This window comes from Myxocyprinus asiaticus, chromosome 10 (assembly GCF_019703515.2).
Source record: "Myxocyprinus asiaticus isolate MX2 ecotype Aquarium Trade chromosome 10, UBuf_Myxa_2, whole genome shotgun sequence".
NCBI classification, from domain to species: Eukaryota; Metazoa; Chordata; class Actinopteri; order Cypriniformes; family Catostomidae; genus Myxocyprinus; species Myxocyprinus asiaticus.
The window spans coordinates 11,404,553-11,429,164 of NC_059353.1; the positions used below are offsets into that span (position 1 = coordinate 11,404,553).

Consider the following 24,612-nt stretch of genomic DNA (forward strand, 5'->3'; position numbering starts at 1 on the left):
TTTTCTATGAAGTGGTTACATAAGTGACAAGTTCTTGCACAGAGATGGTTAATTGGGCCTGAAAAGTGTGTAAGATACAAATTGTTAACACCGTGGCTTTAGAGTCAGACATGGAGTCAGATTCTGGAGTTATTCAGTTATGCAGCATGACTTGCATGACAAATACATCCATTTAAAACAGCAAAATGCATACCACTGGCAGGTGTAGAATTAAATCTATACATTACAAATGAACAGCCAAGGTCATGAAAATAACTCACCCCTTGCATAATGAATCCTAGCAACAGCTGTGATTGCATAACCATCAAAGTGCCCACAAATATTAAAAACTAAATAAATTGTACTTGAATTGTAATTCAAACACGCTTTTCAAGAGATATGATCAGAAATGTAATATTTCTGATCCATGAACACTGGAATATTCCTAGGAGTTTATTGTATATTAGTAGCATTCAACTTTTCTCTCTCTAGTTAGTAAAGGGTTAATCCAGTGGGGTGGAGCCAGCATCCAGTTCAGCCCCGAAACATGAATGATAAATCAGACTGTAATGTGTGCATGAGGCCATCAGGCCGGACGGGGCAATTTAGGTTACATATGGATGTTGACGGCTCTTTGTGTTGGAAATAGACTGTTCGGAATCAACTAGAACTGTTTTTGGAGAATAAAATGGAGGGGTTTGAAGGGGTTAACGTCGGCGAGGGTGTTTTAGATCTGTCCCGTTTGAATCTGAACAATTTGAATTTTGATATGGTTAGCGAGAAACGACGGAAAGACGCGAAACAGCTTTATGTATGTTATAACCGAATCTCGCTTCTGTCCGACTCCATTTGTTTATTCTCTAATCTGGAGTTTCTGGACATCAGCAATAACACGCTGTCGGTCATATGTGAGGACATCACCCGACTGAACAAACTCAAAACACTCGTAGCCAAGAATAACCGTTTAAATGAGTTTTCTCTGCCTAAAGACTTCGGCTCTCTGCAGCTGGAGGTGTTGAATCTGAGTGGAAACAGGTTTGAAGAGATGCCGACCCAGTGTTTGCAAATGCAGCAGCTACAGTCCCTTTCGCTCGGAGGAAACAGACTGAAAAGCATCCCAGCAGAGATAGACAATCTAACCAGGTAATGTTGCATCGACTTACCGTCTAGGTAGGCAGCTCACTTGGTTTTGAGGACACAGCTCATCTTTGCAGGATTGCCAGACACTCTTTGCTCTTGTAATCTCTCCATTTGCACCGTGTAAGCAAAGTCTCATGATTAAATCGTGATTATTTGCTTAAATATACACACTGGCGGCCAAAGTTTGGAATAATGCACAGATTTTGCTCTTATGGAAATAAATTGGTACTTTTATTCACCAAAGTGGCATTCAACTGATCACAATGTATAGTCAGGACATTAATAACGTGAAAAATTACTATTACAATTTGGGGGGAAAATAATTCAGAACTTCTGAAACTACTTCAAAGAGTTCTCATCAAAAAATCCTCCACGTGCAGCAATGACAGCTTTGCAGATCCTTGGCATTCTAGCTGTCAGTTTGTCCAGATACTCAGGTGACATTTCACCCCACACTTCCTGTAGCACTTGTCATAGATGTGGCTGTCTTGTCGGGCACTTCTCACACACCTAACAGTCTAGCTGATCCCACAAAAGCTCAATGGGGTTAAGATCCATAACACTCTTTTCCAATTATCTGTTGTCCAATGTCTGTGTTTCTTTGCCCACTCTAACCTTTTCTTTTTGTTTTTCTGTTTCAAAAGTTAGGGTGACCATTTTCTGGTTTTCCAAAAAGAGGACACCTTTTTTAATACAGTGAAAAAGACACTCTATTAGCATAACATAAATATATATAAATAAATAAAAAGTCCATCATTCTTTTGAATGTCCATGTACTAAAATAAAATATCTGATACCATGAGTGTACCTTCATTTATTATTAGTATTATTTTGAATGGCCATGGAAAATGAAGCAATGTTATTACAATTTTACCTGGTCGCAAAAATTAGTCCGTTAATTTACCTGATGAACTTTCACCTTTTGCTGACCCTTTATGCTTCGCAGAGCTAATGTGTGATTCTAAATCACGTGCACCTTTATTAGCAACTGACACATAAGTGCCAGCTTTACATGTCATACATTCTGCTTCCCACGGATCTCGACCTGGACGAAAGCATGGGAATTTTTTGTGCAAATCTTCTGTAAATTTGCATTTTCGTTTGGGCATTGTTTCCACTCAGCTGTCATTTGCTGCTACTGTCAAGCAACTGTTTGATGCCGAACACAACAGCGCTTTGCGCATTCACGGAGAGATAGGCAGGAATTTGGCCAATACATGCTGCAAGCCTCTTATAATTGACCAACTGGTGTGCGAGAAGGCGGGACTTACAAAGAGGTGTTAAAGCAATGCAAATATGCGCGCACACACAATGAAGTATTAGACCAGATGCACATCATAATGCAACTAAAGCCGAATCCCGGACTTTTTCACAAATTTATAAATCCCGGCCGGATGCTTTTTCAACAGAGAATTGCCAGACTGGTTCGAACTGACAAAGTCTACGGTAACTCAGATAACCACTCTGTACAATTGTGGTGAGAAGAATAGCATCTCAGAATGCTATCCTGAGATGCGGGTTAGCACTGTTTTGGTGGCACGAGGGGGACCTATACAATATTAGGCAGGTGGTTTTAATGTTGTGGCTGATCGGTGTATATACAATATTAACTAAAGAGCTGCTTGCATGATACGTGTCTTTTTAAAAATGTCGTTCTGCATGTGTTTCCTATGCGAAAGGCACATCCCGCCGCCTGATGATCACGAGAGCTGTGTTCACTGCCTGGGCCGCACCCACGCATAAGCAGCTCTCATGGAGACAGACTGCCCTCACTGCGAGGGCATGAATCTCCGGATGTTGTCGCTTTAGAATCGACCTCGTTCTGAGGGAAGATCCAGCCTCTCGTGCCCTCCCACCTGCCTCTTCTGTGTTAAGTCTCGAGGTTGAGCTGGAAGAATTAGATCTCACCTGTGCAATATGTGTGTGATGAGCTTCGGCCCTCTATTGGAGCGCACCGCCTCATTACGTTTGCCGGTTCTGATGATGGGGATGATGCTGTCACAGAGGATCACGGAGGATGTTGCCGCTCCTTCCCCCAGCGAGGGACAAAAACGTGTACACGCCACGGACAAGGAGCTTCTTCGCATCCTCACAAGGGCGATTGAAGAGCTCGGTCTTGAGTGGTCCCCTCCAGAAGGGCCAGAAAAGTTTCGCCTTGATGAATGGTTTTTGAAAACCGGCCGTCGTCAACAGACAGTGGTCCAGAGGAGCGCACCATTCTTCCCTGAGTTCCACGTGGTGCTCACAAAGACCAGGCCTGTGCCCTACTTTTCGCGCACTCAAGTCGGAGATGCTGCAGTCCTCACTAAAGTTGACCATGCAGAGGAAAAAGGCATAGTGGAACAGGTGGTCACAGCTCACTTCTGCCATAATACTGCCATGTGATGGAAATCACGCCCTGCCCACCCCTCCAAGCCGTGTCGACTGAAGTCCGTACTGGCTGGAAGAGCTTATACAACAGTGGGCCAAGCTGGTTCAGCACTCCACAGCATGTCGGTGCTACAGGTTTTTCAAACTAATCTTCTCAAACAAATGCATGAAAAAGGCCCCGATCCAGAGCTGTCCAGAGAGCTCCGCACCGCTACAGATTTGGTGCTGTGAGCCACAAAAGCTACCGCTCAGGCTATCAGCAAAACGGTGGTTCTGGCCAGCATATTTGGCCATCTCTCACTGAGATGCGTGATGCAGAGAAAGCCGCCGTCCTCTACACCCCGGTGTTGCCCGACAGTCTCTTTGGCAACGGCATGGAAGGCTTTTTAGAGTGCTTCATCATGGTGCAAAAGCAGTCTCAAGAGATGAAACATTTTCTGCCAAAGAGAAGTAACACTTTCCCTTTCCCGGCACGCTGCCCCAGTGCAGCCGGAAGCTACTACTGAGCCGTCTGTGAAGCCATGCAAACTGTGGCCCAAGCGTAAGCACCCGCCATCTCGGCGTGAAAAACGCGCTGATGGAAAACCCCGGCCGGGCAGCAGAAACGTTCCTGACATGCCCAGCCCTGTGAAGAGGAGCCCAGAGCTCGCTGCTATTCACGGCCCAGAGTTGAAGAAGGCGTGATTCGAGGCACACGTGTTTCTCCCCTCTTCCCTAATACTGCCAAGGCGGACTCTGATCATCACAATTAATGAGCATGCCACAATGCCGTGTGACACATGTCCCGGGCCGTCTGAATTTCGGAGCAGATCTATTGTCACGCCAGGGAGTATTACCAGGTAAATGGAGACTTCACCCTCAGACAGTGATGAGGATTTGGAAATATTCTTCAAAGGGGATGTCGACCTATTCGCCTTCGTGGAGAATGCCCACTGTTCCCTCTGGTGCTCCATGTACCAAGCCCCGCTGGGTGTGGACGCGTTGGTTCACAAATGGCCAGAGAAACGCAAGCATGTGTTTCCCCTGGTGCACCTCTTTCATTCTGTCATCAGCAAAGTCCGAGAGGACATGGAAACAGTTCTGTTAATTGCACCGAAATGGCCCAATCAGTCCTGGTTTCCGGAGATGATAGAAATACTAGACGGCCCTCAATGGGAGGAGAGACTTTCTTTCTCAAGCGCAAGGCATGATTTGGCATCCCCAGACAGAGCTGTGGAATCTACATGTGTGGCCCCTGAACAGAGCACATCGGACAAGCCAGAATTGGCTCAGTTGGTGATGAATACCATTTTACAAGCTAGAGCACCGTCCACGAGACGCCTTTATGCACTTTAATGGCATGTGTTTGCAAATTGGTGCTCTTCGTGTGGTAAAGACCTGGTGAATTGCCCCATGGCTGAGATTTTGACATTCTTTCAAGAGCGGCTGGGCGCTGGTCTTACCCCGTCAACGCTCAAGGTTTATGTAGCGACTATCTCAGCATACCATGCCCTGGAGGCTGGCTCTTCGATAGGCACACATAATCTAGTCATAAAATTCCTTAGGGGAGCGAGGTGTTTGAACCCCCCCTCACCCTGCTATGGTGCCGACTTGAATCTGGTGCTGAAGGCACTCACAAATTCCCCGTTCGAACCACTGAAATCTTTTGAGCTGAGGGTGCTTTCCTTAAAGACCAACACTCCTATTGGCTTTGGCCTCATTTAAACAGGTGGGTGACATGCAGGTGCTGTCGACTGACAGCTCATGCCTGGAGTTTGGTCCGGATCTGTCAAAAGCCACCATTAAACCTAGAAAAGGCTACGCGCCTAAGGTTTTATCAACGCTCTTCAGGGCTCAGGTGGTTCGTTTGCAAGCCTTCTTTCCCCCACCATTTAATTCAGATGAAGAGCAATCTATGCATATGTTATGCCCGGTGAGGGTGCACCCATCAGCTATCCAGTGAGAGAGCCTTTGTCCATCTCCAAGCAAAGGCTCTCTCACTGGATAGTTGATGCAGTCACCCTCGCTTACGAATCACAGGGTGCGAATTGCCCTATTGGTGTCTAAGCACATTCAACCAGAGGCATGGCCTCTTCATGGGCATGGTCAAAAGGTCTTATAACTCCATTTAGTGTGGCGTGATGGGATATCGTTCCCCATAGTGCTTACAGCAATGTCAATTGAACTGAATCGAAAGAGTATGTGTCCGGTTACACATGTAACCTTGGTTCCCTGAGATGAAGGGAACGAGACATTGCGAAAGCTGTCTGCACTACTGCAGGGTTTTATAATATGAGTGACTCACTTTTGTCCCACTGTCAGAAAATTCTGAAGAAATGGTGACTGAGAGCCCGCTTATATAGGCCTGCTGCGCGCCTAAAAGGGCGGGGCTCAGACACCATTGCCAATCATACCGCAGGAGGACAGCCCTGGCGAGAGGCAGACAGGGCACTGGACTTCGGAGGCCTATAGAAGGCTGAGTCGCGCCACGGCAGGATATGTTTGATGGCCTCTGTCTGCTTCTTCACCGTCGAGAACTGATGGGCAAAGTACTCGACAGTGTCGCCAAAGAGCCCCCCTTTGGAGATGGACGCATCGAGAAAGCAGACCTTCTCGACGTTACGCATCATAAGATTGCCTTCATCTCAGGGAACCAAGGTTACATGTGTAACTGGAGATGTTTTCTATAATTTTAATTGATAATCAATTTTATTCATGTGTTCTCAAAATCCCTTCCTGTTAGGCTTTTGTAATTCTTTAAAAGTAAGTTTCTTTATGACATCATCATCCTGGAAGTGACAAAATTTTTTGTGGGAAAACAAAAGCACAAACATCAGAGGATTTATGTATACTGTGTTGTTTTGTGCTATTGGTTTGGTTTGTCTCACTCCATCATGTTTGATAAAATTACTGGAATTGGTATGATAAAATCAGTTGAAAAGATACTGTGTAACACAGGAATGACTCTCATAGTGTGGTAGTTGCCTGATTATGGATGTTTCACTATTTTCAGCGTTGAAAATATTGATTATCAGTTATTTGATGAAAGTGAAGGGAGCACATGTGTTCTGTGAAAGCAGCTGCTTGTTATTCTGAGTGAGTTCTGATTAACATATGAAAATCAATCCAACATATTACACAACATTTTCAGAGGTAGAGCTAGGCCAGGCAAAAAAGGTAGGTGAAACAGGATATGTAGTCAGCATTAAGTTACTCAACTAGTCTGAAAGTATGAGTATGGTAATAAATCTTTTGAAGTATAAAGTGCAATCAGTCACAGTGTATATGAGCCATACCCTCAGGTTTTTATTCATTAAGGACTAATAGACATTCACTTCTGGATGCTGGTCCCACATTAATACATATGCTTTCTATGCTTGAAAAGAGAATAAAACAGCAGAATATTATTAACAGGCCTGACATAAGGACCATTTTCATTTGGTGCAACATTTTCATTAGGAATAACCAGTAATGTGATGTCTTCATGCTCTACTTCATGCTGGCTGATGCAACTTCTAAAGTGTACAATCCAAAAGGCAAATGTCAGTCTGTGTTTTTTTTTTTTTTTTTTTTTCTGTTTAAAGCTTGTGCTCTGAACAAAGTGCAATGTGTGCACAAAAAAGAGGTCATGCTAACTCGATGTTATGATCATGCTTTTTTTATGCTCTCCATCATTATTTACCAAATAACTGTTTCCTTGTGCTGTTACCTTATCGGTGTTAACCTTAATTATTACTCGCATGCATATTAACAAACACCATCTGTAGTGGAAAGAAAATGGAGCTCATTGAAAGTGACTCATAGTCTGTCAGCCCAGTGTTTGATGATTGCACATTATTAACCGATTTTGGGAGTGATGGATGTGAAAACAGAAGACACGCTGCAAAAAACGTTTTTTCTTTATCAGTATTTTTGTGTTGTTTATAAATAATTGTAAATAATCTAAACTTCCTTAAAACAAAGACATTAACTTGATGCAAAATTGTATTAGAGCTTTTAAGACAAGAATATATCTTTAAAAAAAAGTTGTATACATACCCCAATGTTTAAATTATAAAATATATTTTATTTCAAGAATATATGTTGAAATCTGTTTTTTCCTTACCCCAATAGCAAATTGTTGTTGTTTTTTTAAATAATAATAATAATTATTATTATTATTATTATTTTATGAGCATTAATCTAAATGTAAATTAGTTTGGTTTATGCTTATAAAAAATGCCAGTGGTGTGAGAAAAATAAGTTAAATTTAATATATTCTCTGAAATATATCTACAGTAGATATACTATAAAAAATTACACAATATTGCCTCTCAAGTAAAAATATCATGTTTTAATGACATTTAGATATTTTTACTGGAAAGACAAATATTAAGTAGACTAAGATTTTTTGCAGCACATCATCACTTAATAAATGACCACACTTGTACTGCAGTACTGAAAACTGCAGGAATACTGCATCCAAATGACCACACTTGTACTGCAGTACTGAAAACTGCAGGAACACTGCATCCAAATGACCACACTTGTACTGCTGTAATGAAAACTGCAGGAATACTGAGTCCAACTTACCTTATTTGTACTGAAAACTGCAGGAATACTGCGTTCAAATGACCACACTTGTACTGCAGTACTGAAAACTGCAGGAATACTGCATCCAAATGACCACACTTGTACTGCAGTACTGAAAACAGCAGGAATAGTGCGTCCAAATGACCACACTTGTACTGCTGTACTGAAAACTGCAGGAATACTGCATCCAAATGACCACACTTGTACTGCAGTACTGAAAATGTCTTGGTTACTGATGTAACCTCTGTTCCCTGATGGAGGGAATGAGATGTTGTGTCGATGTAGTGACACTAGGGGTTCGCTCTTGAGAGCCCCAATCACCTTTGCTTTATTCAGAAAAGGCCAATGAAAATTGGCAAGTGGAATTTGCGTGCCACTCTCTGCCCCGGACATACGGGTATAAAAGGAGATGGCATGCACCACTCATTCAGAGTTGTTCTAAGGAGCCGAGAGAGAGTCCCGACCATGTCAGCGGTCGGTTCAGCGCCGTGGCAGGAGGGACACAACAGGTTCTGCTGACTCCAAAGGAGGAGGCGGCGGGCGTGTTGCAACATGCAATGTGAGCGTACGCTGCCCTGGTGGTTTATGTATGCCACAGTCGCTGTGTTGTCCGTCTGGACCAACATGTGCTTGCCCTGAATCAACGGCCGAAGCCTCCGCAGGGCCAGCTATACTGCCAGCAACTCTAGGCAGTTGATGTGCCATTGCAGGTGGGGCCCTGTCCAGAGCCCTAATACTGCCTGCCCATTGCACACAGCACCCCAGCCCGAATTCGAGGCATCCGACGTGACCACAGCGCACCTCGAGACCTGCTCTAAGGGAACCCCTGCACGTAGAAATGGCAGGTCTGACCAAGAGCTGAAAGTTTGGCAGCACTGTGGCGTGATAGTCACGTGCTGGGTGTCGTGGTGCCATGCCCACCTCGGGACTCGAGTCTGTAGCCAGTGCTGGAGCAGTCTCGTATGCATCAACCCGAGGAGGAGTACCGCTGCCGAGGATGCCTTATGCCCCAGGAGCCTCTGAAATTTTTTCACCAGGACCGCTACCTTCTGCCTGAAGGTTCTCAGGCACCAGCACCAACTGTGCATGCTTGTTCGTAAGGTGAGCCATCAGGGTGACCGAGTCCAACTCCATACCAAGAAAAGAGATGCTCTGTGCAGGGGAGAGCTTGCTCTTTTCCCAGTTGACCTGAAGCCCCAGTCGGTCGAGGTGCTGAAGCACAAGGTCCCTGTGCACACACAATAGATCTCGTGAGTGAGCTAGGATCAGCCATTCATAGAGATTATTGAGGATGCGAATGCCCTTCTCCTTTAGCGGGGCCAGTAAAGACTTTGGTAAAGACGGTAAGAGACAGGGACAGACCGAAAGGGAGGACCTTGTACTGGTATGCTCGTCCTTCAAAAGCAAACTGAAGAAAGGGTCTGTGTCGAGGAAGGATCGATACGTGAAAGTATGCATCCTTCAGGTCGATGGCCGCAAACCAATCCTGATGTCGTGCAGACGTCAGGATGTGCTTCTGCGTCAACATCTTGAATGGAAGCCTGTGTAAGGCTCTGTTCAAGGCACACAGATCCAGGTTTGGGCGCAACCCCCCCTCTTTTAGGCACAATAAATTAAGGGCTGTAAAAGCCCTTGTGCGACTCTGCTAAGGAGACGGGTTCTATTGCTCCCTTCGCCAGAAGGGTGGCGACATCTGCCCGAAGGACCGAGGCATCCTCACCTCGCATTGCGGTGGAGAGGACACCACTGAACCTGTGCGGCCGTCTGGCAAACTGGATCGCGTAGCCGAGCCGGATTGTTCTGATGAGCAATCGTGACGGGCTGGAAAGTGCTAACCAGGCTTCCAGCCTCTGCGCTAACGGCACCAGTGGGACGATTGGATTCATCACGCCCGGGGTGGGTGGTTCGTGGCAAGGCAGAGCAGACGCCCCCTGGGAAGATTTTCCAGGGGAGGCGTGCTGCCCCACGAGCCTGCAACGGTGGCTGGGGCGGGCGAGCGAGCAGCGCCAAGAACCACCGTACTTACCTGTTTGCCGGCGTTCTTTTGACAGAAAACAAGGGAACGCAAGATACTCACGTCCCGCTCATGAGCGCCGGAGGGGCTAAGCATTGGAGAATGACTCAGGGAATGAGGAAACTGCTCTTTTATTGACAATTTGGGTGTCGTGGTCCAGAAGGCACCCGGCGATGTTACGAGGATACTCTCCTCATGCTGGCCCAGGGGCGGGAGTGGGGCCCGTGCGCACACCAGGGTCAGGCCAGTCAACAAGAGTTGCCTCATCCCTGTGTTGCCTGTCTCAGGACTGCTTCGAAGCCCGTTCGGGGTTCTTGGCAGCTGGCTGATGGGCAGGAGGTGCCGCCTTCCTGCGGGAGGATCTTCTCAGAGGCCGCCGTATGGGTTCCGATGGTGGGGGAGCCGGGGCCGACACCGCAGGAGGACAGCCCTGGCGAGAGGCAGACAGGGCACTGGATTTCGGAGGCCTATAGACGGCTGAGTCGCGCCACGGCAGGATATGTTTGATGGCCTCTGTCTGCTTCTTCACCGTCGAGAACTGATGGGCAAAGTACTCGACAGTGTTGCCAAAGAGCCCCCCTTTGGAGATGGACGCATCGAGAAAGCAGACCTTCTCGACATCATGCATCTTAGCAAGGTTGAGCCACAGATGCCGCTCTTGGACCACCAAGATGGGCATCGTCCGGCCCAGGGCACGCACCGTGACTTTCGCCGCCCGTAGAGTGAGGTCAGTCGTGGTACGCAGTTCCTGCATAAGCCCTGGGTTGGTCCTACCCTCGTGCAGATCTTTAAGCGCCTTGGCCTGGTGGACCTGCAGGATGGCCATGGCGTGCAGGGCGGAGGCGGCCTGACCCGCGGCGTTGTAAGCCTTCGCCACGAGTGACAAAGAAAACGTACATGCCTTGGAAGGGAGCCTCGGTCGGTTCCTCCAGGTGGCTGTGCCGCTACGGCACACTCTACCTGGGGAAGCTCGACGTATGTTTGGGTCGGAGAGTGGAATGCAAATTCCACTCACCAATTTTCATTGTCCTTTTCTGAATAAAGCAAAAGTGATTGGGGCTCTCGAGCAGACCCCTAGTGTCACTACATCGACACAACATCGATTGAGTGACAGACAGTGAACTGCAAGAACACTGCGTCCAAATTACCACATTATACTGCAGTACTGAAAACTGCAGGATTACTGCGTCCAAATTAACACACTTGTACTGCAGTAATGAAAACTGCAGGAATCCCTCGTCCAAATGACCACACTTGTACTGCAGTACTGAAAACTGCAGGATTACTGTCCAAATTACCACACTTGTACTGCAGTACTAAAAACTGCAGGATTACTGCATCCAAATGACCACACTTGTACTGCAGTACTGAAAACTGCAGGATTACTGTGTCCAAATTACCACACTTGTACTGCAGTACTGAAAACTGCAGGATTACTGCGTCCAAATGACCACACTTGTACTGCAGTACTGAAACTTGCAGGAATACTGCATCCAAATGACCACACTTGTACTGCAGTTCTACTGTTGTTCTCTAGAACTGCACTCTGCACTCCTACACTTAATACATTTGCTGTACTTCTGTAAATTCTTCAAAACTTGACGAATGACTGCAAACACAATTTGGGTTATTAGCAATCAGCAATTTATTGACATTGAAATGTTTAAAAAGGTTTAAAAGCATTTAAAGATGTGCTTGGCCATTCAGACACTTGAGCATCAGCAATGCAATATTTCAAATTAAACATTCACTAGTAATTATAAAAGTATAAAATGAACATGAAAAAAACTGGAAAAAGAAATACATTAAAAAGTTAAAGGCATCCATTTTCACAAATGATCAGAGCAAGTGTCATGTGTAGAAATGTTGGAAATTATTCACATTAATAAAGTCATTAATAAAGTTACGTCCCCGCTCCACCACACTTGAGTGAGAGCTCTTATGTAGAAGAAAAATAGAAAAAAAAAGGTTGCGCTAGTCTAACTTTTCCCAATATTTTCCACATTTTATTTACTGTATGTGTGTGGCTTTTCTCTCTCTCTCCCTACACATGTGTGTGTGTGTGTGTGTGTGTGTGTGTGTGTGTGTGTTTGATTGCGTGCTGGAGAGAGAGAGAGAGCACAACTGATGATGCGCTCTCATCTCAGCACAAGAGAAACAAAAGCATGAGCAAAGTGCTCCGTGTTCACTATTTACACAAGCGTAATTCCAAATATATTGGCATAGCCTATATTTTAAAATGTATTGTCACAAAATACACAGAACGCAGTTTGTAGACTAAGGAATATTCCTCTTGCTATCTTCATATGGAACAAGTGCAACTGAATTCATGTGATCCTTGACTAGTAGGCACCAACCCAACGCGTTGACTAGTGGGAGAGTTAACCAACAAGTCATCTAAACTGTACACCCCCTCATACATGCAACTGACCACATTCGAAGCAAATTTCCGAACTCACTTTTCCACTGTGAATTAATTGTCATCTGAAATGCATGAGTTTTATCACAGAGGAGCCATGCAAATTTTCTTTCTGTAAGACGGAAGGCGCAGAGGAAATGCTGGCTGCTTCACTCCACTGAGTCATGTGAATGAGTCTTTAGTTTGCTGCGTCTGGGTTTTTGTATTAAAAAAAATACCACTTTGATGCTGTGTGTTTGTTTGTGGTGTGTGCGTCTCTGTATAAGGTCCCCCTGGTTACATTGCAAAGGTTCCGCCCTATTGCAACTAGTATTTAGATCTCCCACAGAGCTGAATAGAATGGCAGAATCTGTTATTACGTTTATCGCCTATAAAAAAAAAAAAAAAAAGTGTCAAACATTGTAAATTAATTGCATGCGTTAATTTCGACAGCCCTTGTTTAGACGCTTTAGAACTGCAGTTTTGTTCAATGTGAAAACTGCATTTGCAATTGAAGCTCCATTTATACTGCAGTGCAGCTGTTTAACTGCACTGAACTGCAGGTGAACTACACAAACTACAGCTGTACTGCATTGATTTGAAATTGTACTTCACTGAACTGCTATTATTTTGCAATGTACTGCAGTTATACCAGTGTGGAAATTGTACTACACTGACCTGCAATTGTACTGTAGTGCACTATATCAGAACTGTAGTTTAAAGGCATTGTAAGTGCATTACAGTTTGTCATTGTGCAGTACAACGACATTGAACTACACAAAACTGCACTTTTTACTACTGCAATCAGACTGCAGTTTAACTGCAGTTCATTTTTGTAAGTGATCGATTTGGGGGTGGCGATTTTAGCATAACCACATGTGCTAAAGGATGTTAAAAACAAGAACAATTTTTATCATCTGCTTATATTGAAGTGCAGCTGTTGTAATGACAAGTGCTTATTTTCTAAACTAACCAGAGAAAACACTCTTATTTGGGCTTTGTTTTATGCTGGCTGCGCTGCAGAGACAATGCATGTGAATGGTATGCTGTCAGGAGTTGAGCTGCAGGCCGCAGTATCAGTTTTGCAGTGAAATAGTGACCGCAGTCAAGCTGTACTGGAACAGCACAGCTTGCTGAAGCCGACTTGGCTGGGTGCCATCCCATCATAAAGCCCTGTTGGCCCACATTACACACAAAATTGGTTCTTTTTGAGTGATCTGGGCCTCTTTTCCCTTTGCCGTCTCTGTCTACTGTGGTAATTGCAGAGACTAAGCCGGGATGGGTTGGCGAGGGAATGAGGTATTGAAGCAAAAATGAATGCCTCTCCTTAGGGCCAGTTGTGTTAAATGGTTGAAAATCTCTCAAGTCTCTCTCTCTCTCTCTCTTTTCCCAATTGTCTAATTATTCACAGCTATTTTGACAGTAATAAGATTTTTGAGAGGATGACATTCTTTGTGTGAAGCCCTCTATAGTCTTTGGGCTTCATTGGACGAGTGTTGTCTAGGACACAAGTGTTTGTTAACACAGACACAACAAAAAGGGATGTTAGCAGAAGATCTCTCCATTATCATTAAACTTTGATCTGTATTGACTGTTTCCTTACAACCTACTTTTGCTAAATGCCAGTGTTTGATTTCTTGTACTTTGATTTCTTCTGCATTTCTAAAAATGTGACTATCATTGTACATTTCTGTCCACTACGTCAAGTGCATTACTATTTTTGAGGGGGCCCACCTTGTCATGATTAAACTGCTGAATGACCTCCTTGCTTCAGGGACAGTTGCATTTGCAGTATTGGAGCATTTGTACATAGTTTTATTCAAAGCTGCCAAGAGACACCGCAAAATGAATGAAATATTTAATATAATGTAGGCTGAAATGGCTGCTATGCCCATACGCCATCAGCCTCCGTATACCTAGCCAAAAACTGCTCTGGCAGATAGTGAGGACACATTTTTACCACCAGCTGTGGTTGAAACATTCAATGTCAAGGGCTATGTTTGAAGAATTGTGTGTCAAGGTTGGACCTTTTGCTGGGCCAGTCGCATCAAGCTACCATACACCAGTATCGTACACAAATGGTCAAAACACGTCGTCATTTTGCAAATAAAGTGTTTCCATCACCTTAATGTGCATTTTGACCTATGCCTATAGCGCATAAACTTTTAAGTGAATTTTGAGAGTTAATGCTCATATGAAGCATTTCCATTCAGGTTTTCTTAAGTGCAAATGTAAATTTTGCATAGAAATAGTTGGATGGAAACCCAGTAATTGGCTTAATATTGCTCTTGGGTAGAGATAAACTTACTGGCAAACCGTAGAGATGTCCGATTTGAGAGCGAAACATTCTTTTGAGTCTTGAGTTCTGTTCAGTGAATCCATCAAAACAGTTCACATATCAGTCTAAATTAATCATCTGAGAATCAATCTCCATTAAGTCATGGAAATTAATTGGTCAAAAACTGTGGGAACACTGTATATACCAATGACTAATCTGGGTCAGACTGCCTCGTATAACTGTGGTCTTATTGTACTAATTTTGTCACTGATGCATTCATCTAAGTTTGACGTGTGTTGTTTGCACATAGTTTGCTTGCATTTATAATCACAATGGTGATAAAACTGATTATAAAAACCAATTTTCTCTCTCTAGCCTGGAGCTATTGTATTTGGGCGGTAACCAGATCTCCTCCATCCCTGCTGAACTAGCTAACTTGACCTGCCTCAATTACCTGGTTCTGTGTGATAATCGCATCCAGAGCATCCCACCCCAACTCAACAGGTTTGTATTGATATGTACTAGGGATGTTCCAGGGTGGTCGACTAATCGACTAGTGGTTCAACAACCAACTAGTCAATTAGTTGGGCCGACTACTAACATTATTATTTTTTTAGTGGTGGTGTTGTAATGGAATTCTCAAATTAATTGAGAGACGCAACTTCTAAGAGGGCATTTTTGTATCATGTTAACTTGATGTACTTAACAATGAATAATAGTCAGCACAGTAAAACCCTCTGCAAGAATTTCCGTCTCTTTAATGTTTTATGTTTAGCCTTTTTATGCGCTGATGTAACAGCAAAGCGCTGCATCGTCAATACATTTCAAGACAATCACTGTCAGACGTTTTCTGCCATTCTTTGTTGGAGCTTTTTTTATTTCTTGTCTTGCTTTGATAGTTTTCTGCAATCAGATGTTATAGTTATTTAGCCTTTTTATTTGTTGAATATCCATTAGTCACCATGTTGAAGCGCTGTGCTTAGCATCCGAATTTCCCACTGAAACGTGTCTGATCAAGGTCACGTGAACAAAACGGAGCATATTTATATATTTGTGGGTTCCTTAACACCGACAAGTTGACTAGTCTTTCAGACAACTGACCGACTAGTCGATTATGAAAATTGGTAGTTTTGCACATCCCTAATATGTACTGCGCACATGCTTTCGAAGTGCCAAGTGTGCTCTCTAGGGCACCCAAATTGCACATTAAGCATCAAGTATCAATTCAACACTTTATCAAAATTGTTTATCATACAAAAGTGTTCTTTAACCAATCAGACTTATAAATGTATTAATATTATAATGAACTACATAGGCCCAACAATATGCAAAATCAACATGAAGTAGGCTGAATAGGAAAATGGACAATTTTGTAAATGCATTAAAAAAAAACATCAGAAATGTGACTTACCAGCCTAACAAATGAACCTGGGCCAAATGTTGTAACAAGCTGCTGAAGATGAGAAATAGACAGCCATTATGTGAATAAAAATATGAATAAGATTTCAGTCAGCACAAACCATGTTTATTGTCATTGCAAGTGAATCTATGTTTAATGTAGATTTAATTGATCAATTTGTTATATTATCTTTCATAGTTTTATTCATGGTTAGAGAATCTTGGCATTTGCCTAATTTATGCATCTACCAAGTGACTTTTGCGGCAAAATTCAGTAGAGTTTGATAGGACACCGCCTTTGACGTCAATAACAAAAGATATGAGAGGCATTTCTCATCCATTTTTAAAGTTGATAAGCCTTTTTATTTTTCTATACTAACTATGCATGATTAAATGGTGTTTTTGGAATTTTTTTCCTGCAACCACTGCCCTAAAATATTAGTAAAATGTTTAATCAGCATCTTTTATTTTTCATCTTGACAGGCTCCATTCTCTGCGCTCACTTAGCCTGCATAATAACTTGCTGACCTATCTTCCGAGAGAAATCCTGAGCCTGGTGCATCTAAAGGAGCTCAGTCTCCGCGGCAACCCCTTAGTCGTGCGCTTCGTCAAGGACATGACATATGACCCCCCATCACTACTGGAGCTGTCTGGCCGTGCCATCAAAAGCAGGAACCTTCTGTACTCTCATCAAGACCTCCCAAACCACCTGGTCAACTATCTAGACATGGCCAGCAAGTGCCCCAACCCCAAGTGTGCAGGTGGAAGAAAAAAGATGAAAAAGAAGTTGATAAAGAATTAGATCAGTAGGGAAGAAATAAGGTTTAAAAAGAAACGATAAGGCCACATACTCACTGCAAAGTTTTGGGACTAACGACTGTATTTAAATGCAGGGGTAATTATCGGTTTGTGTATGTGCAGAATACAGGTGTCACTCCCAAAAACGTGATGTAGCAATGACAACCAAAGCAACGTATTAACGCCTAGCAATTTTTAGAAAAGTGACCATATTTTGTTTATGCTTCGTAAACTACTTGGCTAACAACTTGTGTGTATTTAGCTGTGTATGTGTAGTGTGTATGTGGCCTGAAAGGATCCAGATAGCTGTCAGAATTAATGCGTTAACACATGTGATTAATTAAAGTTTAACGCGTACATTTTTCTTAATCACGATTAATGCATTTACCATTAATACGGCATAAACCAACATAAATACTGGTTAGAAGGGCGGAACCTTTGTAATGCGTCTGCCCGGAGTCGTTACACTGAAGCACACAACAGCACCAGAGCCCTTCAACAAATGGGAGCCTACAAGCTTAGCATAAAACAGCATAATGCGGCGGTCCTATAGACATTCTATGTGCGGTACTGTCATGTCACGCTAGTTGGCTGTTACTCTCCTATAATAGAGCTGCAGAGGTTATCTCAGTAAATAAATGAATCTCTGACAGCGCTTCCCTGTCAGTGATAAAATTATGGAGAAAGGAGCTACTTGATATACAAAACAACTTGATGCCCTGATGGGACTTGTGATAGAAATCAAGTATTTTTCAGCCTATGTAAGGCACATTTCAGTTACTACAGAAGCACACCAAATCTTAACCATCACCAAAACGCAGAATGAGATGTTTTTGTTTGCAAGTGCATTTCATGGTTAGTTCAAAGCGGCACTCGAAGCTTGCTTTGATGCTCTGACACGAATCATGAATGCAGCTTCACGATTGCTGTAGGAAAGTGGAAAGCCACAGTCTACCAGCAGATTAATATTGTGGAGGATGAGAGATTAAGAGATTTAATGCCCATTGCAATGAATATGCAACCTATGGGGAAACAAGTTCTTTCAATTTGTCAAACTTCCACTTAGACTTTGGGAAACATTTAATGTTACTTGAATTGGTGCTATTTTAGTGCATTGTCTTTATATTGTGGAAGGCTTTGTTTGGAAAATGTTAATAAAGCATTATATTGTTACATATTGTTTTCTTTTCTAAGATGGAAATCAATGAATTTTGACGAGAAAAGAGCCAAATTTCAGCACTAATCTGTGATTAATCGCAGTTAACTACAAAAAAATTAAACTTAATTGCGATTTTAAAAATGTAATCGATGACAGCACTGATTTATATCAATGCAAGTAATTAAAATTGAACATCATATTGTAATGTAAAATTTGGAAATGTGCTTCTAACCAGAGTATATCTAACCATCTCATCTCCAGGTGTTTACTTTGACTCATGCGTCCGTCATATCAAGTTTGTGGATTTCTGCGGCAAGTATCGCCTACCCCTGATGCACTACCTGTGCTCCCCAGAATGCACCTCTCCCTGCAGCTCCAATCCTCAGAGTGACGCTGACTCGGACGATGACCACAGTGTGCCCGCTGACCGCCTTCAAAGAGTTCTGCTGGGATAACCTTGCTCACCCCTCACCGATCTTGCTCTCTAAAAACATTATCAGCAAGAACATTGAACTTTGCTGCCAAATGGCTCTAAAATCTCTCAACTTAAGCCAAATCGTATTGCCAAGTGAGTGAGAATACATCAGAATTCTGGGAAAGACATCTGCAGATAGTTTTTCCATTTTTAAAATTTTTAACAAATGCCTTACCTTGCGATGGCAAAATAAAGCTAACACTGGTAGTTCAGAATAGTTGTTGTTTAGAATAGTTATATTAACTATATTAACCTTTGTCATCAAGCTGTTTAGCTCTTGCACTTTTGCAGTACATAGAAGAAACAGTTTTTGTACACATTTATCTTTTGCTCTGCAAAAGATTGCTTTGTCTCAGAGGAGAGACAGTGGATTCAAGGAGATATTGTCACATAATGCACAAAGATTTACTGTGAATTCATAAAACAAACATTGAAAGAACTATTGCTTTTGGGGGTTTTAAAAGGTTTAAAGGTGAAAGGAATTGCAAACAGGTTTCCTGAACACTCCCACAGTCTTTTATTGGTTGGACTTAGATAAACCTGCCCCAAACGCAGGCCATTGGTTGAGCCAGTGTTGCTGTGTCAGGCTGGTTGGGATTCTCAAACAAACAGACAGCATTACACTTTGGGGGGTAACCAACTTTCAAATGCTTAGTGCTTATCATGTAACCTTGCTTGAAGTTGTCTCTAAATATTAGGCTTGGTTAGCAGAAAGTATTTTAACATCCAAAAACATACACATTTCACCTATTAAAAAATGTTTGCTAAAGTGTTTCTTTGTGATGTACAGTATTGTTGTAGCCTACAATGTTGAGACCTCACAGGCAAACACAGCTTCTCAAAGAGTTAATGCGCTTATTTTTCTGCAAAACTTTAACATATTGCGTTTTGTTATCAATCTTTGTATTGAATATGCTAACACTAAGGTTATTGTCTGCTGTTTGTTAATCTTCTCATGCAGTCACAAACTAGAACAGCATTTGAATCCTGAGATAAACCGTGACAAAGGGCATCGATGTCTAAACTGTAGAACTTTGTATTGATGGTTAATTCTTCATGTAGAACTCTTTTATATCAACTAAAAATGTGATATTGTTACAGAGCCAATAGCAAACATTGTGAAGTGTGTGTGGCATTTTTCTCATGTGTTGATTGAATTTTAGCACTACAAGGAACATAAGTGATTATTTTTTTTTAATCAACCTTTCTTTGTTCTTGTGAAGCTTAAAATATTATTCACTCACTTAAGTTTCTTCACATTTGTCTTACACTTTAGGCTTAACCATTGACGTATTGACTATGCAAATAATTAATACAAACAAATAATTTAAATAATATCTGAGGTTTTTATACAAAATAATCTTTTATGATATTTGTTATATCAGTGACAAGATAGAATGTATTTTATTTAAGATGATAAAGGAAGATTTGAATTACACTCACTCCTCTAATGGTTTATAAACATGTATTTGCACTTCTGATGTAGAGTACCATAATAAAAATAATTTGTGTATGATTCACAGTGTTTTATTTTCCATATTTATGTTAATGCATATTCCTTAAATAAAGCCAGCCATTATGTTTTGACAAAACCAATCAAGCAATTAACCAATATTAAGATCATTGTGAACTTCACAACTAAGTTTTGTAGACTTGATTTATAAATGGGAGAGTTGGACTGGGTAGTCTTTCTTCAATACTGTTTAAAAAGCATGAAGTATGTTGAGAGAATGGCCAGAGTGTGCAGAACTGTAAACTAGACAAAGGGTGGCTGGTAGTTTTGATTTGCTCAACATTTCAAGTCACTACATACTTCTCATTCTTTTTGTATGGCTAGAAATGGACACTTAAAGTCTGAAACTCAGACTTGGTTTGCACTACAGTCAAAAAACAAACAAACAAACAAACAAAAAACACTTAAGACCTAACTATGACTTGTGAAAAACACAAGTATACAAAGAGAAAAAGAGAGCGAGGCAAAATATTACTTTATTTGAAAACGTGGAAAATAGTAATAATAAAGGCATTTCCAAACATAAAATCTGAATAAGTTGGCATGTCCAAACACCTGGCATTTACAGTACATGCATGCTATTATGGTCAATAAACAATGTGCTCAAACACAACACTTTATTTTTTGTTTAGAACACTCAAAAAATGAATTTTTACTCCATGTGTGGAGGCTTCTGCTGCCTCTGTGAAGACTTACTCTCAAGTCTTGGTTTTGGTGCCAGAGGTTAGAATTTAAAGCCGAGTCATCTGCAGAAGAACTCACGCAACTGGGTTCCTTCCCGCTTATATATGATCTAACAAGGTGTGGCTAATACATGTCACTGTTATCTATCATTTTGTTCTGTGACTAAAGTCTGTTTTTTAAGGAGTGGACAGGAAACATCTGTTTGAGGTGCCTCACCATATATGTTCTCTAGTGTCAAAACAGAAAACGTCACGGTTACTTGCGTAACCTCCATTCCCTGATGGAGGGAACGAGACGTTGCGGGTAGTTCAGCATTGTGGCAGGAGGGACACAACGTCTCATTCCCTCCATCAGGGAACGGAGGTTATGCAAGTAACCATGACGTTCCCTATCTGTCACTCACTCGATGTTGTGTCGATGTAGTGACACTAGGGGTCCCTATACAAAATGCCGCAACTGGCTGAACTGTGTTACGTGAACTGGCGGTGTGTGATGGGCAGACAACTGTGTGCCTCATAGCCAGTGCACCAGGCCGACACGTAACCTCCCCCAACATATTTATGAGTGTCAAACAGCCCTTTGGGGACAAGTACCCAAAAGGTAGAGACAGGCTAACCCAGTCGTGGACTCTTTTTTTCCACTCCCTAAAAAAGAAGGGGGATTATCCGACTGGGCTGCCAGGTCTAGTCGGGGGGTGTCCCTCCCAAGGGGAGGACACAGCGGAGACCACACCTCGCCCAAAGAGAGGGGGGGATATTTAAGTGGAAAAATACGTCACATGGTCTTGCCGACCATGTGGAGAGTCTCATGGTAGATCCTACCCAACGGGGGAGGAGTTACTACAAATAAGGAGACTGTGGCAGAGGGGACTCTGTCCAAGGAAGATGCAGTTTGCCAACAGGGAAATGAATTAGTGGAAGATATACATCGTATGGGGTTACCTTACAAGGAACCGCCACTTGTGGAGCACCTACCCCAGAACAGGGCTCTTAGTTAGTATGTGTACTGGGCCGGCAGCAAGTCTCTCCGAAAACTCGACTGCCACAGGGCTCAGAGGAAGTCAACCAGGGAACATAGTTTGTGAACACTACTGGGAATTAATGGCGCATGTCTTCAGCTCAGAGGAGGTGAAAGGCGCTATGTGCAAGCGATACACCCAGCCGGGTATCCCGGGCTTATCTGCTTGTATTGCATGCCACTACCTGGGATGAAACCGGTTCCACCCGGAGGTTGTAGAACCTTGCAAAGGTGTTGGGTGTTGCCCAGCCCGCTGCTCTGCAAATGTCTGTTAGAGAGGCACCCCTGGTGGCCGCTACACCCCTGGTAGAATGGGCTCATAGCCCTACTGGGGACGGCACGTCCTGGGCGTGATATGCCATAGCAATGGCATCAATGAGCCAGTGGGCGATCCTCTGCTTGGAGACAGCGCTTCCTTTCCGCTGTGCACCAAAGCAGACAAAGAGCTGCTCAGAGATCCTAAAGCTCTGTGTGCGATCCAAATAGATGTGTAAAGCGCCCACCGGACACAGCAACGACAGGGCTGGGTCTGTCTCCTCCTGGGGAAGCGCTTGCAGGTTCACCACTTGGTCCCTAAAAGGGGTCGTGGGAACCTTGGGCACATAGCCCGGTCGGGGTCTCAAGATCACGTGAGAGTAGCCCGGACCGAACTCCAGGCACGTTTCGCTGACAGAGAATGCTTGCAGGTCTCCTACCCTCTTGATGGAAGTGAGCGCAGTCAGGAGGGCAGTCTTCAAGGAGAGTGCCTTAAACTCAGCTGATTGCAAAGGCTCAAAGGGGGCTCTCTGTATATTCTGAAGAACTACAGAGAGGTCCCATGAGGGAACGAGGCGCGGTCTGGAGGGGTTCAGCCTCCTGGCGCCTCTCAGGAACCTGATGATCAGGTTGTGCTTCCCTAAGGACTTACCGTCCACTGTGTCGTGGTGTGCTGCTATAGCAGCAACGTACACCTTCAAGATGGAAGGGGACAGCCGCACTTCTAACCTCTCCTGCAGGAAGGAAAGCACCAATCTGACTGTGCATCTCTGGGGGTCTTCTCGTCGGGAAGAACACCACTTAGCAATCAGGTGCCACTTAAAGGCATACAGGCACCTTGTAGATGGGGCCCTAGCCTGAGTGATCGTGTCTACCACCGCAGGTCCAGGGGCCAGGCATGGAGAGTCCAGAGGTCTGGTCGAGGGTGCCAGATGGTGCCCCGTCCCTGAGAAAGAAGGTCCTTCCTCAGGGGAATTTGCACGTCTGGGTGGGCCAGTAGGGTGCTACCAGGACGACCTGCTCCTCATCCTCCCTGACCTTGCACAGAGTCTGTGCAAGTAGGCTCACTGGGGGAAACGCATATTTGCGTAGTCCAGGAAGCCAGCCGTGTGTCAGCGCGTCTATGCTGCTGGGGTGGTCTTACGTCTTACGGTCTTACGAAAGCAAGCCACGACCGCAACGTTGCCATGGTTATATTCTCGCAGCCCAGACACGAAAGACAGCGACCATGACCGTCTGAAGTTGAGAGGTAACGACCGCAAACAGGAATGACACACAATCGGAAAGCCATCTTTAAAAAGACGCGTCTTTAAAAAGACATTCCGTGTGTGCCGCTCTTTTAGAGAAATATACTCTTTCAGAAGATATACTCTCTTTTTTTTGCCGAAGCGCCCAGGGGAGGGAGAAGCTGCTGAAATGCGCTGTCAGATCCAGCAGAGGTGAATGAACAATCGTGAGAATTCAGTTCAATGAGCATGACCGTCCGGCTCTGAAGAGAAAATCTGAATGAGTGGTTGCATACCAGCTCCTTTTATACCCGTATGTCTGGGGGAGTGGCATGCAAATACCACTCGCCAATTTTCATTGACCTTTTATCAAAGACCAGAGGTGTTTCAGGCTCCCAAGAGTGACCCTTAGTGTCACTACATCGACACAATGTCGAGTGAGTGACAGATAGGGAACTCAGTTTACCATATGTGAGCACAGGCCTCTACACAGACACACACAGTAAGATACATGCTTGACCAGAAGAAATAATTGTAGAATAAAATGGCTATATTTAGATTGAAAAATTGGTAAAAAATATTCCACATTATCCCTCCTTTGGGACTTACTTAAGTCACACCTTCACTGTCTTTACCCAGAGTGCAGTTTCATAATTCAGTCACCTCAGTTATGCTATCTAGTGGCTGAGTTAAATCACACAGCTTCACTACCAATTACCAGATTATGCAACCGCACTCCGGTGGAGATTTCAGAACCAAACATCTCCATTCAAGTTTGATTAAGAATGGAGTAAAAGATTCTGTCTCTATGCCTTCATTCAATAAATGAAACATATAAGCTTGTTATAAGCATGAGCGTGCAATTGGTTCAGCCTTGCCTGTGGTTGTCACAGTTATGTAGATTATATCAACAAAATATTCATCATAATATTAAGAGTTCTTTTTTGTAGTGTAGATATCTTCAACCCAGATACTTTGTGCATCGTAGAGGGTCACCCTTTGGGGAGAGGTTAGGCTAGCACTTACACCCAGGGTGTGGCTCATCTTTATTCATCTTCTTCATCCTCATTTGAGGTACCTGAATCCTCATCCAATGTTTGTGAATCCCAATTTGGTTTATAAAGCCAATCCTGATAATATACACTTTGGTTACACTCTAAAATCACTTTTTCATTATCTTGACATCTTAGCATTTCCATTTGCTTAACCGTGGCTTTGATAACTAGTGACCTCAATAAAGGAAGTACACAATAAAACAATAGCCCTCCTATCATTATTGCAATTCCCAAAAACATTCCCAATTTAGCAAACCATGCTCCCCATGCTCCTAACTTTAGATCGAACCAATCCCACATTT

The 24,612-nt window shown here is 43.3% G+C and overlaps 1 protein-coding gene across 1 annotated transcript; it reads left to right on the forward strand.

Moving 5' to 3' along the window:
• The first annotated feature begins 536 nt into the window (after positions 1–536).
• LOC127447053 (leucine-rich repeat-containing protein 58-like) lies at positions 537–20,076 on the forward strand. The gene is made up of 4 exons (XM_051708545.1): positions 537–1,122; positions 15,106–15,234; positions 16,612–16,889; positions 18,347–20,076. Exons 1-4 carry the CDS (start codon positions 668–670, stop codon positions 18,538–18,540), a joined length of 1,056 nt encoding a protein of 351 aa, XP_051564505.1. The 5' UTR covers positions 537–667; the 3' UTR covers positions 18,541–20,076.
• Positions 20,077–24,612: the final 4,536 nt, after the last annotated feature.

Bases quoted from the DNA above. Each gene is read 5' to 3' on its own strand.
- LOC127447053 (XM_051708545.1), top strand. From the start codon at position 668: ATGGAGGGGTTTGAAGGGGTTAACGTCGGCGAGGGTGTTTTAGATCTG. The intron at 1,123-15,105 runs GTAATGTTGCAT...TTCTCTCTCTAG, and splicing joins GAGATAGACAATCTAACCAG to CCTGGAGCTATTGTATTTGG. The intron at 16,890-18,346 runs GTGGAAGAAAAA...TCTCATCTCCAG, and splicing joins CCCCAACCCCAAGTGTGCAG to GTGTTTACTTTGACTCATGC.